The 13803-nt window shown below is 42.9% G+C and overlaps 2 protein-coding genes across 4 annotated transcripts in view; one reads left to right on the top strand and one right to left on the bottom strand.

Moving 5' to 3' along the window:
• Positions 1-537, bottom strand: part of LOC124720496 (RNA-binding protein 45) — a 147486-nt gene extending 146949 nt beyond the window's left edge. For both annotated transcript variants that reach the window (XM_047245856.1, XM_047245855.1), the window contains exon 1: positions 181-537. In XM_047245856.1, the coding sequence (XP_047101812.1) occupies positions 181-394 (214 nt within the window). In that variant the 5' untranslated portion in view covers positions 395-537. The remainder of the gene's footprint in view (positions 1-180) is intronic.
• A 91-nt stretch (positions 538-628) lies between these two features.
• Positions 629-13803, top strand: part of LOC124720495 (glycine--tRNA ligase) — a 148386-nt gene continuing 135211 nt past the window's right edge. For both annotated transcript variants that reach the window (XR_007006175.1, XM_047245854.1), the window contains exons 1-2: positions 629-975; positions 8763-8982. Coding sequence is in view for 1 of the 2 variants with exons in the window: in XM_047245854.1 (XP_047101810.1) it covers positions 730-975; positions 8763-8982 (466 nt within the window). In the remaining variant the exon portion in view is untranslated. The remainder of the gene's footprint in view (positions 976-8762; positions 8983-13803) is intronic.

Here is a 13803-nt window from a genome sequence, read left to right on the forward strand (position 1 = left end):
TTAATTAGTGCAATATTGCATTATGCAAGTCGGCTGCAAATTTCGTTAAGAAACGACAGATGGCAACGTACCACATATGAAGCTACTACATAGTAGGCCTAATCGTTTAGTTTTCCAGGGGATTAAACGATTTCTGCCGTGACATTACATATTTCCACTGAGAAAGTGTTGCGCACATACCTTTTGGTTGTTTTGTTGTCTTGTCGCGTACTGTCCATATTTCCTCGATGGTTCCAAACTTCTGAAACGCATCCTGAAACTCTTCCTCCGCGATGTTTCGACTACAAACAATGAACAAGCGAGAATTGGGTGGATAGTCATCTAGACGCGGCTTCGATTCATAGCTATCGCTGCGGTCCGCTCTAGTTTCACTTGATTTTCTTCGTTCGCTCATTCTGTATACTGATTACTGATGCGTTATTGCCGTGAACATGGAAGACCAGAGATGCTATATGCAGCTCTAAGTACGAAAAATGAGCAATGTTTAGAACAAGCTATTTAATTAAGAAGTCTGCCATACATCGTACACCAAAATTGTGTTTAATCAAACAAACACGGTAATATTATGCCATCTGAAATAGGGTACACAACAGTATGACTACTTCCAGGAAGTTCTGACACGCGTATAGCTGCAACTTTCACCTAACGTATACACGTCAATATCTTCGGTAGCAGAAGCATTGGTATTGCACATGTGTGCGTGTGGATACGGTAGGCGGAGACTGTCTGATGAAACACATTGTCAATATTTTGTTCAAAGTTAGTGTGCATGTAGTACAGAAAAACACAAGTCCTGGTATTATATACGGGAGCAGGTACCTGTCTTTGTGTACCGCCGTAAGGAAAGAAGACGAACACATCTGGGGAAGCCGAAAAAGGAATAGAAAACTGAAGATTACCTTTCCTTTAAATACAATGGCAGATCCGAAAGTCGAAGAAGTTCTTGCACCTTTACGTGCATCCGTTAAAGAACAGGTAAGCTGGCCTTTGTGTGGATATGCAGTTGACTATATTATGTGGTATATGCAGCAAAAAACTTGAGCTCCTAAAGTCCATGACGATGCCTATAGAACAAGCTGACTGATTGACATGGGATAAAGAACCGCGACTACATATCTTAACAACGATGTTATCGAACTCAGTCCGCCCGTATGTAACAATGAAACAAGAACAAAATAGGTCATATGATTTTTGCCCTCACGATGTACATTTCGAAAAGTTGCAGACAATACTACTTTGTAAACAGTGATGTGATGGAAGACGAGTTAAGCAAAAAACTTTCTTTCCCTGTTGTTAACCGGGAAGCATCGAAATGTTTTCCGTTATGATGTCATGGCAATTAATTTGCTGTTGTCTTGTCCCTGCATTTCGTTGATTTCATCCATATTAATAGCATTCACATAGTCTAAATGCTACCACAATAATATGTTAAAAGTATCCCACATTTGAATGAAAGTAGCGAATATGGTGCTGCACAACTGTAGTGTTATAGTCACTGGGCTAGGGTATAGATCCACGTGTAATTGACACATTCAGTTTGAAATATTTATCATATGTCGCATAATAGTAATATATAGGCCTATTAACATTTTTGCTGCGAGGATGCCGGCTCCATATCTAACTGGCCACTGAACCTTTGAAGCACAGAGTGCTGTCATTCAGTCTTAAAGATATAACATGAAGTAGTAGTTTCTTTGTTATTCATATGATTTCAGCTTTGTGCGTTTGCTTTTTGTCACCGTGCTTAAATATATTTATGAAGCAGGCACTACCCGTACTTGAGTTTCATTTTCTAATATCTTTGTGAGCCAACAGCATTGCTGCAGTAGTAACACCAATTCCCGTCAAATAATCACAGTTAAGCACTGTCGGCCTCGACTGGGTGACCATCTGGGTCTGCCGAGCACTGTTGGCAAGCGGAGTGCACGGTGCACTCAGCTCTTGTGATGCCAATTAAGGAATTACTTGGTTGAGAAGTAGTAGCTCCAAGCACAAAAGCTGACAGCTGCCATTAGAATGGTGTGCTAACCTCGTGCCCCTACATATCCGCTTCCAGTGAAGCCTGTTAGCTGAGGATGACATGGCGGTTGGTTAGTACTGTTGGGCCTTCTGAGGCTTATGTGGACGGATAGAGGTATCTTTGTAAGACAGTCACAGTTATAAAGTTTTTGTCTGACTTGTTTCTACATCTGCATCCACACTCTACAAGCCACTGTGAAGAGTATGGCAGAGGGTACATCATGTTATCCCAGCTGTTAGGATTTCTTCCCATTCCATTCATGTATGGAGTGTCGGAAGAATGATTGTTTGAATGCCTCCGTTTGTGCTGTAATTATAATAATCTTTTCCTCATGATCCCTGTGTGAGCAATATGTGGGTGGTTGAAGTATATTCCTAGAGTTATCATTTAAAACCGGTTTTTGAAACTTTGTTAGTAGGCTTTGTCGAGATAGACGTAAATTGCGTATAAGAGTCTGCCAATTCAATTTCTTCAGCATCACTGTAACATTCTCCCATGGATCATTAGGCCTACCGTGTGTGCATAACTACTGCACTCTGCAACTGTTTGAAGCTCCTTACTGTATTAATGCACAGGTTCCTTGCCATGTTTGTTGCCCCACACTTCTTTCCGTTAGCAAACTGACCATCCCTTGATGGCTCAGGATGCATTCTATCAACAAATTTGCTCAAGTTGTGACATATATTTCTATTAACTGTGCCTCGATTCAGTGTCTCCTCATTTCTTATTCCATGTACCCTTCTAATCGTTGGCATTCTTCTGTAGCACCACACTCGAAAAGCTTTTCTTAGTGTGCTGTTACACCTGTGTAAGCAAGCTAATCGACCACCCAGTATTGATACGAGGTAAGATGAAACTGTTGTACAGCTCAACGCTAGCAGGCCCAGGGCACACCGCAGAAGGTCCGACTAGGCAACTGGTACAGGCGTGTCCAGGTACAGAGTTGAGCATTGTCGCCAGTAAAAGGGAAATCTCAGATCTGGGAATTTAGACAACTGTAGCTTGTAAGGCATTTGTGTACCAAAAATGGCAAAGTGTCAGACAAACTGAAAGGTGGCTTCTTACAGCTCTTTAGAATCTGTAATAACTTGTAGTCAAATAGCAATGCAAATCAGAATACATTGGCAATCTGGGATAAATGAGATGCATCAGATGACAACACAGTATTTCAATGCCTTTAAAACTACAGGCGCTAGTATTTCACAGTGAATAAACATGTATACAATGAACCTCTGAATTAGCAACTTTTAATCACTTCACAGACGGTATGTCGGGTGATAGCATTGCACTATAGCTGTCATCCCTGAAAGCTACATATCTGTACCGATTTTGTTTATTGATGTACAGCATCTTTTATATCTTTTTCATTATGCAAATGTTTGTCAGAAAATTGTATTCCCCACAATAACACAAGCATGAAACCCTCGCTTTTTGTCATACTTGTGTATTTATTTAATGAATAGTTATTATTTTGCCAGTAACTTTATTTAAGTATTAACTACAATTGAGAATACAAAATCATGATCATTTAAGAAGTGGTCAGTCACATTTGTTAGATGACACCACCTTTGTAGTAAAAGAGAACCAAAAGACACTTCTGACAAGCAGGTCTAAATGACAACAATTTGTTGTCATTTATCTTGAGCACACTTGTGCGAGAATGCTGGCTTGCTTACATATTTATATTTATTGTGAATGGTTTGAGTGTGGCTGGATGTTTATAACATTTCTTTATTTAAATAGTGTTGTAATATGTTAGGTCAGTCCAGAAAGTGGTCAAGATGAGTGAAATGACATCTGTAAAGTGTGAGAACGATGTATTTTTGGTGGGGCCGGCCTTCAGCCAGTGGAAGGCGGACAGTAGGGGAACACTATGGGGGGGGGGGGGGGGTTAAGTGGAGATTGGGATTTTGCAAGTGAAAAGAGTGATTCTGGACACATTTTACATTTGTGCTGGGAGGCATATCTGCCTATGGTGAAATACATGATTCAAACGTATAGGTGAAAGATCCTGCGCGGTGAAAACAGTTGCTATGAGATTTTAACTTTTCAGGACACTTTTCAGTTAGATCTCGAAGGGGCACTTGGGTCTTCATTCTGGAAGAGGACAGACTATCTGCGGTATCATGTGGTTCTTGATGGAGTGGTTGGTTGATTTTGAGCCTCTACCATACTTCAATTTCTCAAGGGATTTTTTACTTAAAGAAGTCTGAATGTGCTCCAGTGTAGGACTATAACTTTTTCTGCTTTTGACGGAACTGAGGTTAGGTAGTGTGTGAGTTACTGTTGTTTGTATTGCATGTGTCAGCTTATGAATCATTATCATCGTGTTGAACTCTGAACTCTTTTGAGCTGATGAATATTTCGTGTATTGTGATCTCAAAATTGACTTAGTTTTCACGTATCTTTGATATTAATTTAGTTTGGAGATTTTGCTACCTTCTTGTAACACTCTCATTGCAACTTTACTGCATTTCATAAGGGTATTTTCTGTCTGTATTTTAATTGAATATTATAGGACCACTTCTTGCTTATTTAAGATGTCCTTTCTTGAATAAACATTATTCAGAATAATTCCTGCCATCTACATTAATTACACGTGTTAGTATAGAACCCTTGGTATTAAACTATTCATTTAACTTCCATAGTATCAAATCTTAATTCCTGCAACTTCATTTCATCTTGGAGAGGAGAAATAAATTGTACAAAGCCAAATCTGGTGAGTATGGAGGTTGAGGAATGACATCATCTTTCCTACACAGGGCCCACAAATCTTTCACAGGTATGTGTGTGGCAGTCGGGCTACGATCTGTTGCAGTATTTTTTTCTTAATTTCTCATGTTACAGTTTCCTCCCCTTTCCTTCGAGCTCTCCCTTCTCGTCCTCTGTTGACCCTGGCTGTTCTTTAGATCCCGAATTGGATTGCTGACTTTGCTTTCTTGTATCATATAGTTTTGAAGAAAGAAAAAAGTGAATCAAATCCAAAGCAGTGTCTAGATTTTAATTTGCTGAAAAGGTGACATTAATTTGCTAAAAAGTAGCAGATTAGTGTCACCTTTTCAGCAAAATAAAATCTAGACATTGCTTTGGATTTGATTCACTTTTTGTTTCTTCAAAACTATGACAACGGTGTGGACCATTTGGGGAAGCCACATCTCAGATGGTACTCTGTTCACGGCCTACGGCAGCGGTCTGTGTATCCTCTGTACACGGACAACTACTCCCGCCAGAAAGCTGACACAGTAGGCAGTCACGTATCCTTGTGTTGACCACAACGCTGCGATGACACGTGGCTCACACTGGTGGTGCCACACTTGTTAACTCCCTGAAAAAGCAAAAAAGTAGACGCTTATTTTGTGTCCTTTAGAGGCACCAGGGCTCCAAGCGACGACTGTCGAGCCGGGCGAACGTCAGTGTGTCAGAGTGGCACTAGTGTGGAGAACCCTCAATTGAAATACTAGTCTTGTGGAAATGACCTGTAAGTGAAAAGAATCGAACTTACACCAGATAATGACTGTGTATAACTGTCTTTCTTAGTGGCTTTGAGAACAGAATTTAATGCGCAATTTTGTAATCCCTCAGCATTCCCACCCGCCGCCACATCTTGAGAAGAGATATGAGCTGGGAAACAAAGAATCGAATGTTTTAGCTAGTATTTAATTTGTCTGTGACAGATGGTGGTTCCTTCAGAGTGAGAACTGTGTTTCTTGTGGAAAATATTGAAGATAATTTCAGCAATGCAGCTGCCCTGGTAAAAATACAAATTGGGTCCTTATTAAGTGAAGTGTTGACTGCTCTGAGGCTGTAACAAACTAGGAGGTACCACTCTCAGTATTACCCCACACACAAACTATTAGGGATGATCTAAAGGTTTTCATTTGATGGTGTTTCTGCAGCGTATATGCAGTGTAGTGTGACCCCTATGCGGGTATTTAAGCACTGACACGCAGCTGAGGGATTTGTGTGGCATTCGCGTCTTTCCGACGGGTGTGTGGTAAATGTGGATATGTGAGGTATGACGACATTATTACCAAATGCATCCGAAAGGGAGTGATGTGATGTTATTCTCTTCTCAGCTGCCTAATGTCAGACATTGGTAGACATCTGTCAGAGAACGAACAATGTTTATGGGGCAACACGTCTGATGAAAACCTCCATTGTGGAATGGTGCGCCAAGTTCGTGCCGGTCACAAATTGACACAAATGCTGGTCAGTCTGGGAGGCCAGCCCCATCCATTTTGGGAGACACCCGAGCATTCATCCTACATCTCTCACGTCTTCGGTCCCTTATAAAAGGCCTCGAATGGTCGACGATTCCTGCCGGAGGAGGACGTGCGGCAGGCAGTTACATCTTCTTTGTGCAGCAGAACGTGGTGTTTTACCAAACAGGTGTCTTCAACCTGGCACAGTGGTTGGATGATTGCCTCAGTGCCCACAGTGATTTTGCACGTTTGCCTTACCGATTCTCGACTGTGTGGCATCCGAACGGAAACTTTTTGATTGCCCATTGTGTTAATGCTCAGAGAAAACTTTGAACATCATTTTTTAGGGTGCACACAGAGAGCACAAAAGGGAAGCAGATTTAACAGAAGGGCCTTTATATTGCATTTGAAGGACACATCTTGCTGGAAAAAATAAAAGTTGGGCTATGTAGGTGCGACATTCTGCCTTACTTCCCATCTGCCGAGATGTGCTTCCAAGATTTACATTTTGCTCAAATATTGTCCCACATCCTCACAGTGGCGGCTGTCGTAAACAATCTTCTCCGTACAGACAGAGTGCACAGTCGCCCTCCTCAGCCACACAGCCACAAGCTTGCTCAGTTTTTGAAAAGGATTGCGTGCCGTGCTTTGACACCCAAACAAATCTGAATGATTTCATCTAATGGATGTGACTACAGATTTGACAAAAGTTTCAACTAGCATCTCCACTGTTCAAAGTCCTGAGGAACATCTCGAATTAGTGAACTGTTTGAGGGAGAAGGTAGCACTTCCTTAGGATACCAGACATACTGTGTCAGTGGATACCCCTCCACTGATGCAGCTGTAGCCCTTTGTTCTTTGATGTTGCTGGTTTACGAGGTCGTCCTCTAGGACATCATGCTCATTTGTTTTAATTGATCCACAAACAAATAACAAATAGGAGTAGTAACTAATGTTGGAGATGATGCAGGCCAACCCATATGACTTTTTGCTATCTCAGTGACATCAGTGTGTACAAAAACTGCAGGAAGTGTGTGACAAAATATCTATAATTGCAAACAAACAAAAAATTACTTACTTAATTTTATTTTAGGGAGGTGATAATTAAACCTTTGTCTACCCTCGTACATTACTATTAGGCCTGGCTCTGTGGATACTGGAGTTGTGAATAGAAGTAAGAGGCATGTTCAGATCAATAACTGTACTAGATTTTTATACATTTTAGAAGCAGTGTATTTGAAAAAAATCACAGAGTATTGTTGATACACTTATAGGCTATTTTTCCATATAACCACCATTCTGTTGAATGCATGTGGTGAGCCGTGACACAACCTTCTTTATACTCTCCTAGAAGAACTCTCCTGCCTGCTTCTGCCTCCACTTCAGAACATCTTTCTCCACTTTGTCACTGGCTGAAAATTTAATTCCACTTTTGTGTAACTTCAGGGAGGTGAAGAGATGTAGGTGTAGGTGCAAAATCAGGGGAATGTGCCGGGGGGGTTTCAGACATTCCAACCAAGTGAGTCAAACAACACTTCATTAGGCAGTGCGAGGACTTAAGTTGTCGTGCAATGAGCACACTCCTCGTGTCAGCATTCCCCTCCTTTTGTTTTGAATGCTCCTCTTGAAATTTTTAGGATCTCACAAAATTGTTGTGCATTGACAGTCTCGTCCAGAGAGAAATTTGACTGAAATGGTGCCTTTTGACCACAAAACACTGAGGCTATGTTTTTTTGTCTGAAATTGTGGTTTAAAATTTTTTGGCACGTGGTGACTATCTTTTTGTCTCGAGCAAGTAACGAGCCACCCAAGTTTCATATCCAGTCTCAGAAAATGTTCTTCCAATTAGAGTCAGTCGAGAAACTCGTGGGTGCTATTCACCCAATTTTTCTCGTGCTGCTCCGTCGAAATTTCGGGACCAATCTCGCACACAGATTCCCAGTATCGCTGTGATTCTGTGAGTATTGCCTCTAAGGGAGTTCTGAGGAGTTGTGGAAACATTGCAGAAATTTTGCCCTGTCATTTGGCAGTCTTCATGAACTGTTTCCTCAATTATTTGTGAAAACTCATTAGTGAAACTGGGAAGCCTTCGACTCTCTTTGTCACAAACATTTGATGTGTCCACAAACTCCCTAAACCACTTAAACACACTGGCTCTGTTCATAATACCTTCAATGTAAACTGTTTACAGTCTGAAAAAAATTAAGTGGTTTTCATTCTTTCTGGGAGTAGGAAGCAGATTACAGCATGTGGAGAGATTTATTACTGCCTTCTTTCACGCATCTGGACATTACGATGTGAGTTCGTGTAGTATCGTGTTACTGTGATGCTCACTCTGGTCAGGAGAATCCCCCTCCACAACACAGTGTTGACTACCATTAAAAAAGCCCAATATGGTCACAATACATTTACTTTCTGCCTCCTCTATATAAGTGTCATTAGAAACTGTTCATACGAGGTATTTTTATCATCTCGACAGGTTACAGCCGTGTTACACATCGCACGCACATTCGAGCTCTGCATTGCCGGAAACATTTCAGGGTGACCTGGTACGCGAGCTGAAGTCTTCGGGCGCCCCGGAGCTCGACGTGAAGAAGGCGGTGGCGGAGCTGAAGGCGCGCAAGAAGGTGCTGGAGGACCGTGAGCTGGCACTGTCCGCGCCTGCGGCCGGCGAGGGCGGCGCCACGTTCGACCGCGCACGCATGGAGGACCTGCTCAAGAGGCGCTTCTTCCTCGACCAGTCGTTCGCCATCTACGGCGGTAAGTCCAGTTCGTGAGCACTGTGTGAGGCGTGTTAAAGTATCGAACCTCCGTCTTTCCCGTGGAGACTTTATTAGGTGGAGATGTGCGGCAGATTTGTGTGCAGTTGTGAACTTCTCCGTGCCGGCAGAGAGTGTCTGCAGCTGGCAGAGAGACTCTAGTTGATGTCAGATCCCAGCAAGTTGTAAAAAACGCAACAAATTGAGCAACAATAATGCATCGAATCCGAGGTAGAAAATTACACAATAAAAACAGTGGTGTCAGTCGTTTGACCACAGCTTTATCCGTTCTCAAATTGTGTCACTTTTGTACAGGACAAGGCAAATGCCGGTGATGACACGGAGTGTTACGTCACGTGCTCAGTGTGATATCTGGAAAATCGTGAGGGATCGATATCTGCTTCACCCGTTCCTCAGAGTTTAAGTGAGGCGTGTACCAGAACACGAGCACGAGCATTGACGATCTAGTCAGTGTGTACGTAGTTACAATCTAGTCAGTGTGTACGTAGTTACAATCTAGTCAGTGTGTACGTAGTTACAATCTGATCACTGCATACGTAATTACTTTCACTCATACCGACAGACACCCGTGTCTGGACATCTGTCAGTTTGGAGACACCGAGCCCTATTCCTCTTCGGAACAGTCCTCTTGTCGATGCTCGTCATTTGCACAGTGCTCCTGCCATTGTTGGAAAAACTTCAGTAATCCGTCCTTCGGTCGGTAATCAGCCAGGGTGACAGATTCTGCACAGTGTCTTCTCCCAACTCCAATCGCATTCCTTTCGGGGGCACTTTCAGCTCGGGGAAATTGTAAAAATTCACGTAGGGCCACTTTGGTGAGGGAGGGAGGGTTACTAGCCACAGAAATGTTTTGTTAAGCAAGTGAAGTTTGAATCGTAAGTACAGAATGGGCAGAGAGGGAAAACGTTCGCAAGATTTGACAGGCTATTGGGGACTGTCCCCTCGGCAACTCTGGGACAAAGGACTGGTACGACTGCTTCGGAGACGTCTGCACACCGGTGGACAGCGAACCACGTTCGGCCGTACCCCGAGTGAGCAGAAATAACTGTGCCGTCGAGCGAGTGCAGATGTCGGGCGGGTAAGCGTCAAATCGGTGCCTTCCGTTTTGACTGACAATTTGTTTGTGAGACGAGGGTCTGCAGAATTTGTACCGAAACTGCTGACGGTGGATCGGAAGTGACACTGCGGGAATCGCACACCGTGTGCAGGACAGTGCAAACAGTAACCTCGACTTGCCGAGCGTCGTGATTGCGGGCAGTGAAACCACAGTTTATAGGTACGACCTGGGAACTGAGACGCAAAGTAGAAGCACCGGACCTACCCGATGACAAAAAACGTGCTTTGAGTCCGTAGCGCAATCGAAGTAACGTCGGCCGTTCTCTCCGGCACTAGTGGGTCGGGAAGTCGAGAGTATACACCACGAGGCCGAACTGTCAGGGAGGAATCCTACTGGCACGTTCTCTGCTGACTTCCCGGTGCTGTGTGTTGCAAATGATCGGATGTGTGGGCAGCGGAAACTTGCCAGCCCCATCTCAATAACACGCCTGCCCATTCTGCACGTGTGACTCGTACTTCACTGGCTTAACACAACATTTGTGTGCTTAGTCACACTACCTGCTCCCGTGTCCACCTGCCCTTTTGTGTTCTTTTGCAATTTCACGATCTGAAAATGCCCCTGAAGGAAACACATTTTGAGTCAGGAAAAGACATTGTGCAGAATCTCTCATCCTAGCTGATCACCCGAGCGAAAGACGCATTACGGAAGTTTTATCGACAATGGCAGGAGCACTGGGAGAAGTGTGAGCATTACTGAGAGGACTACTTTGAAAGGTATTAAGGGTTCTGTACCTCCAAATAAGAAATGTCCAGATGTGTCTGTCTGTGGTGACGTCTCATTGTTAGCTGCCGATGCTGTGGTGTCGAAGGTGAGTGACCGTAGGAGGATACGAGGTGACTTACACAAAATTTCTAGTTGGTGTGATGAGTGGCAGCTAGCTCTAAATGTAGAAAAATGTAAGTGAATGTGGATGAGTAGGAAAAACAAAACCGTAATGTTCGGATACGGTATTAGTAGTGTCCTGTGTGATGCAGTCCCGTCATTTAAATATCTGGGGGTAACGTTGCAAAGTGATACGAAATGGAATGAGCGAGTGAGGACAATGGTAGGGAAGGCCAGTGGTCAACTTCAGTTTATTGGGAGAATTTTAGGAAAGAGTGGTGCACCTGTAAAGGAGACCATATATAGGAGACTGGTATGACCTATTCTCGAGTACTGCTCTATTGCTTGGGATCCGTACCAGGTCAGATTGAAGGAAGACATTGAAGCAATTCAGAGGTAGGCTACTAGAGCTGTTACCGGTAGGTTTGAACAGAATGTAAGTGTTACAGAGATGCTTTGGAAACTCAAATGGGAATCCCTGGAGGGAAGGTGGCATTCATTTTGAGGAACACTTTTGAGAAAATTTAGAGAACTGGCATTTGAAGCTAACTGTGAAACAGTTCTACTGCTGTCAACATACATTGCGTGTAAGGACTAAGACGACAATATACGAGAAATTAGGACTCGTACAGAGCTGTACAAACAGCCATTTTTTCCCTATTTGCAAGGGGAACAGGAAAGGAAATGATTAGTAACAGTACAGGATACATTCTGCCATGTGCTATAGGGGGATTGCACAGTGTCTGTGTTGATTTAGATGTTGATGTGAAAATAATTACATTAATTATGTATGCAGTGCTCTGAAACCTTGCACACATTAGTGACCAGATTGTTGATTCTTGTGCTTACCTTCTGGTTCATGTCTTGCTTAAACTCTGAGGAATGCGTGAAGCGGATAACACCACCTTGCTACATGCTGGACAGCACATTGAACCCATGCCATTATCCTTTGTGTCATCACCAGCATTTGCATCTCCTGTACAAAAGTGATATAATTGGAAAATGGATAAAGCTGTGTTCAAATGACAGATGCCATCGTTTTTATTGTGTACTTCTCTACCTTTATGGTATGTTGCATGATCCTGTTTCAGTTTAAAAGTTAAGAACGGTACCAAAGATAGCTTCCAGAATGGCTGCCATGTTGGCAAAAGAGCATCACAGGTCTTCTCCTTCTCCCATCTCAACTACCTGATTCTAAATTTCTGTTTATCCACCTGTTTTTTTTTTTTTCCTCTGAGGGCTATTCATAGATTAACTTCCAACTGGCTATAAAAATAAAAAGTAGCTAAAAATCAAATGATGGAAAATCCGGGATGGAATTAACAAGCACGCGCACATGTGCATGTGTTTGTGTGTGTGTGTGTGTGTGTGTGTGTGTGTGTGTGTGTACTGCTGACAAAGGCCTTAATGGCCGAAAGCTATGAGTGTGTGAATCTTTTTATCACGACTCAGCATCTCCGCTATATGGTGAGTAGCAACTTTCCTTCTCTGGTATTGTTAAAAAGTAGGTAAAAATTTCATGTACGATCTGTACTTGGATAGGAGAGGTTGAAAATACTGCTTCAGTTGTAAGGGTTTGTTGTCCAGTACTTAAACCACAACCGATTTAGGGCCATTACATGCCAACCATCAGGTGTGATAATTTTGTGCTCTGACTCCGAATGCTGTGATGGAGAGTATGTGACACGGTGTACCACCAGTGAGTGCAGAGCATGGTAGATAGCACAAAAGAGGAAGTAAACCAGATAGTTAAAATTGCTGCCATCTGTTGAACAATGCGGTACCACATAGCCTGGCTGTTCACAATGTGAATTAGTGATTTACATGCAGAAGGAAGAAAAACACTACAAAATGTTGCATGAAAAGCATTGAGAATCATTGAGTGATGAAGAAACAGACTGAACACAGGCGGAACAGAACTGCTGTAGTACAACCCCTAACTGGAAACTGGCAACTTAAAGCTTACGTATAAACCGTAGAATACAGTGAAACTTCTTTCCACTTTCCGTGAGCGGCAAGCAAATTTTTAATTTAGTGGGAAAGCATATGGCAATGTGGAATAACGTGCAATAGTCACGAGTTGAAAGAATGTACATCTGTGCCACTCCTATTAAAAATCATCTTGCTACCAAGCAAAATGGAAGGTAGCTGTACCTTAAAATCCACTCTGCCAGGAACTCCTGTACCATTCAATAGCTAGCAGGAGTAGCAATAAAGGGACAACCTGCCTATTCGCTTCTGTCTCGGCTCAGCTCCAGTTCACCACTGGCAATGGAGGGTGAAGCTTTGACAATGCCAGCCACTTGTGCTGGCGAAACGTCAGTAAAATCGTCAGACAAATTTCAGCTGAAGAACCCGAGACAGAAGCCAATCGGCAGTTTGTCAACAAGTGGCCACGAAACCCTTAACAATTTTGTAATGAAGGAACACATTAAAGGTAGGAGCAGTTCAAAAAGCTGCTAACTAAAAGCCAGCAACTCAACGTGGCTTATGTCTATATCTGCATCGTACTCCGTAAGCCACCTAGTGGTGTGTGGCGGAGGATACTTTTGGTACCATTGTCCAGCACTCTTCCACTCGCAAATAGTGCACGGGAAGAATGATTGTCGGTAAGCCACTGTATTTGCTCTAATATCTTGATTTTTCTCCTTGTGGTCAATATGCGAGGGGGAAGTGACATATTGTCCGACTCCTCCTGAAAAGTGCTGTCCCGAAATTTCAATAGTAAATCTCTCTGCGATGCACAACACCTCTCTTGTAACTTCTGCCAGTGCAGTTTGTTTAGCATCTCCATTACGCTCTCTCGCCAGCTAAACGATCCGATGATGAAATGCGTCGCTCTTCGTTGGATCTTCTCTATCA

Source organism: Schistocerca piceifrons, chromosome 11, assembly GCF_021461385.2.
Source record: "Schistocerca piceifrons isolate TAMUIC-IGC-003096 chromosome 11, iqSchPice1.1, whole genome shotgun sequence".
Classification (NCBI taxonomy): Eukaryota; Metazoa; Arthropoda; class Insecta; order Orthoptera; family Acrididae; genus Schistocerca; species Schistocerca piceifrons.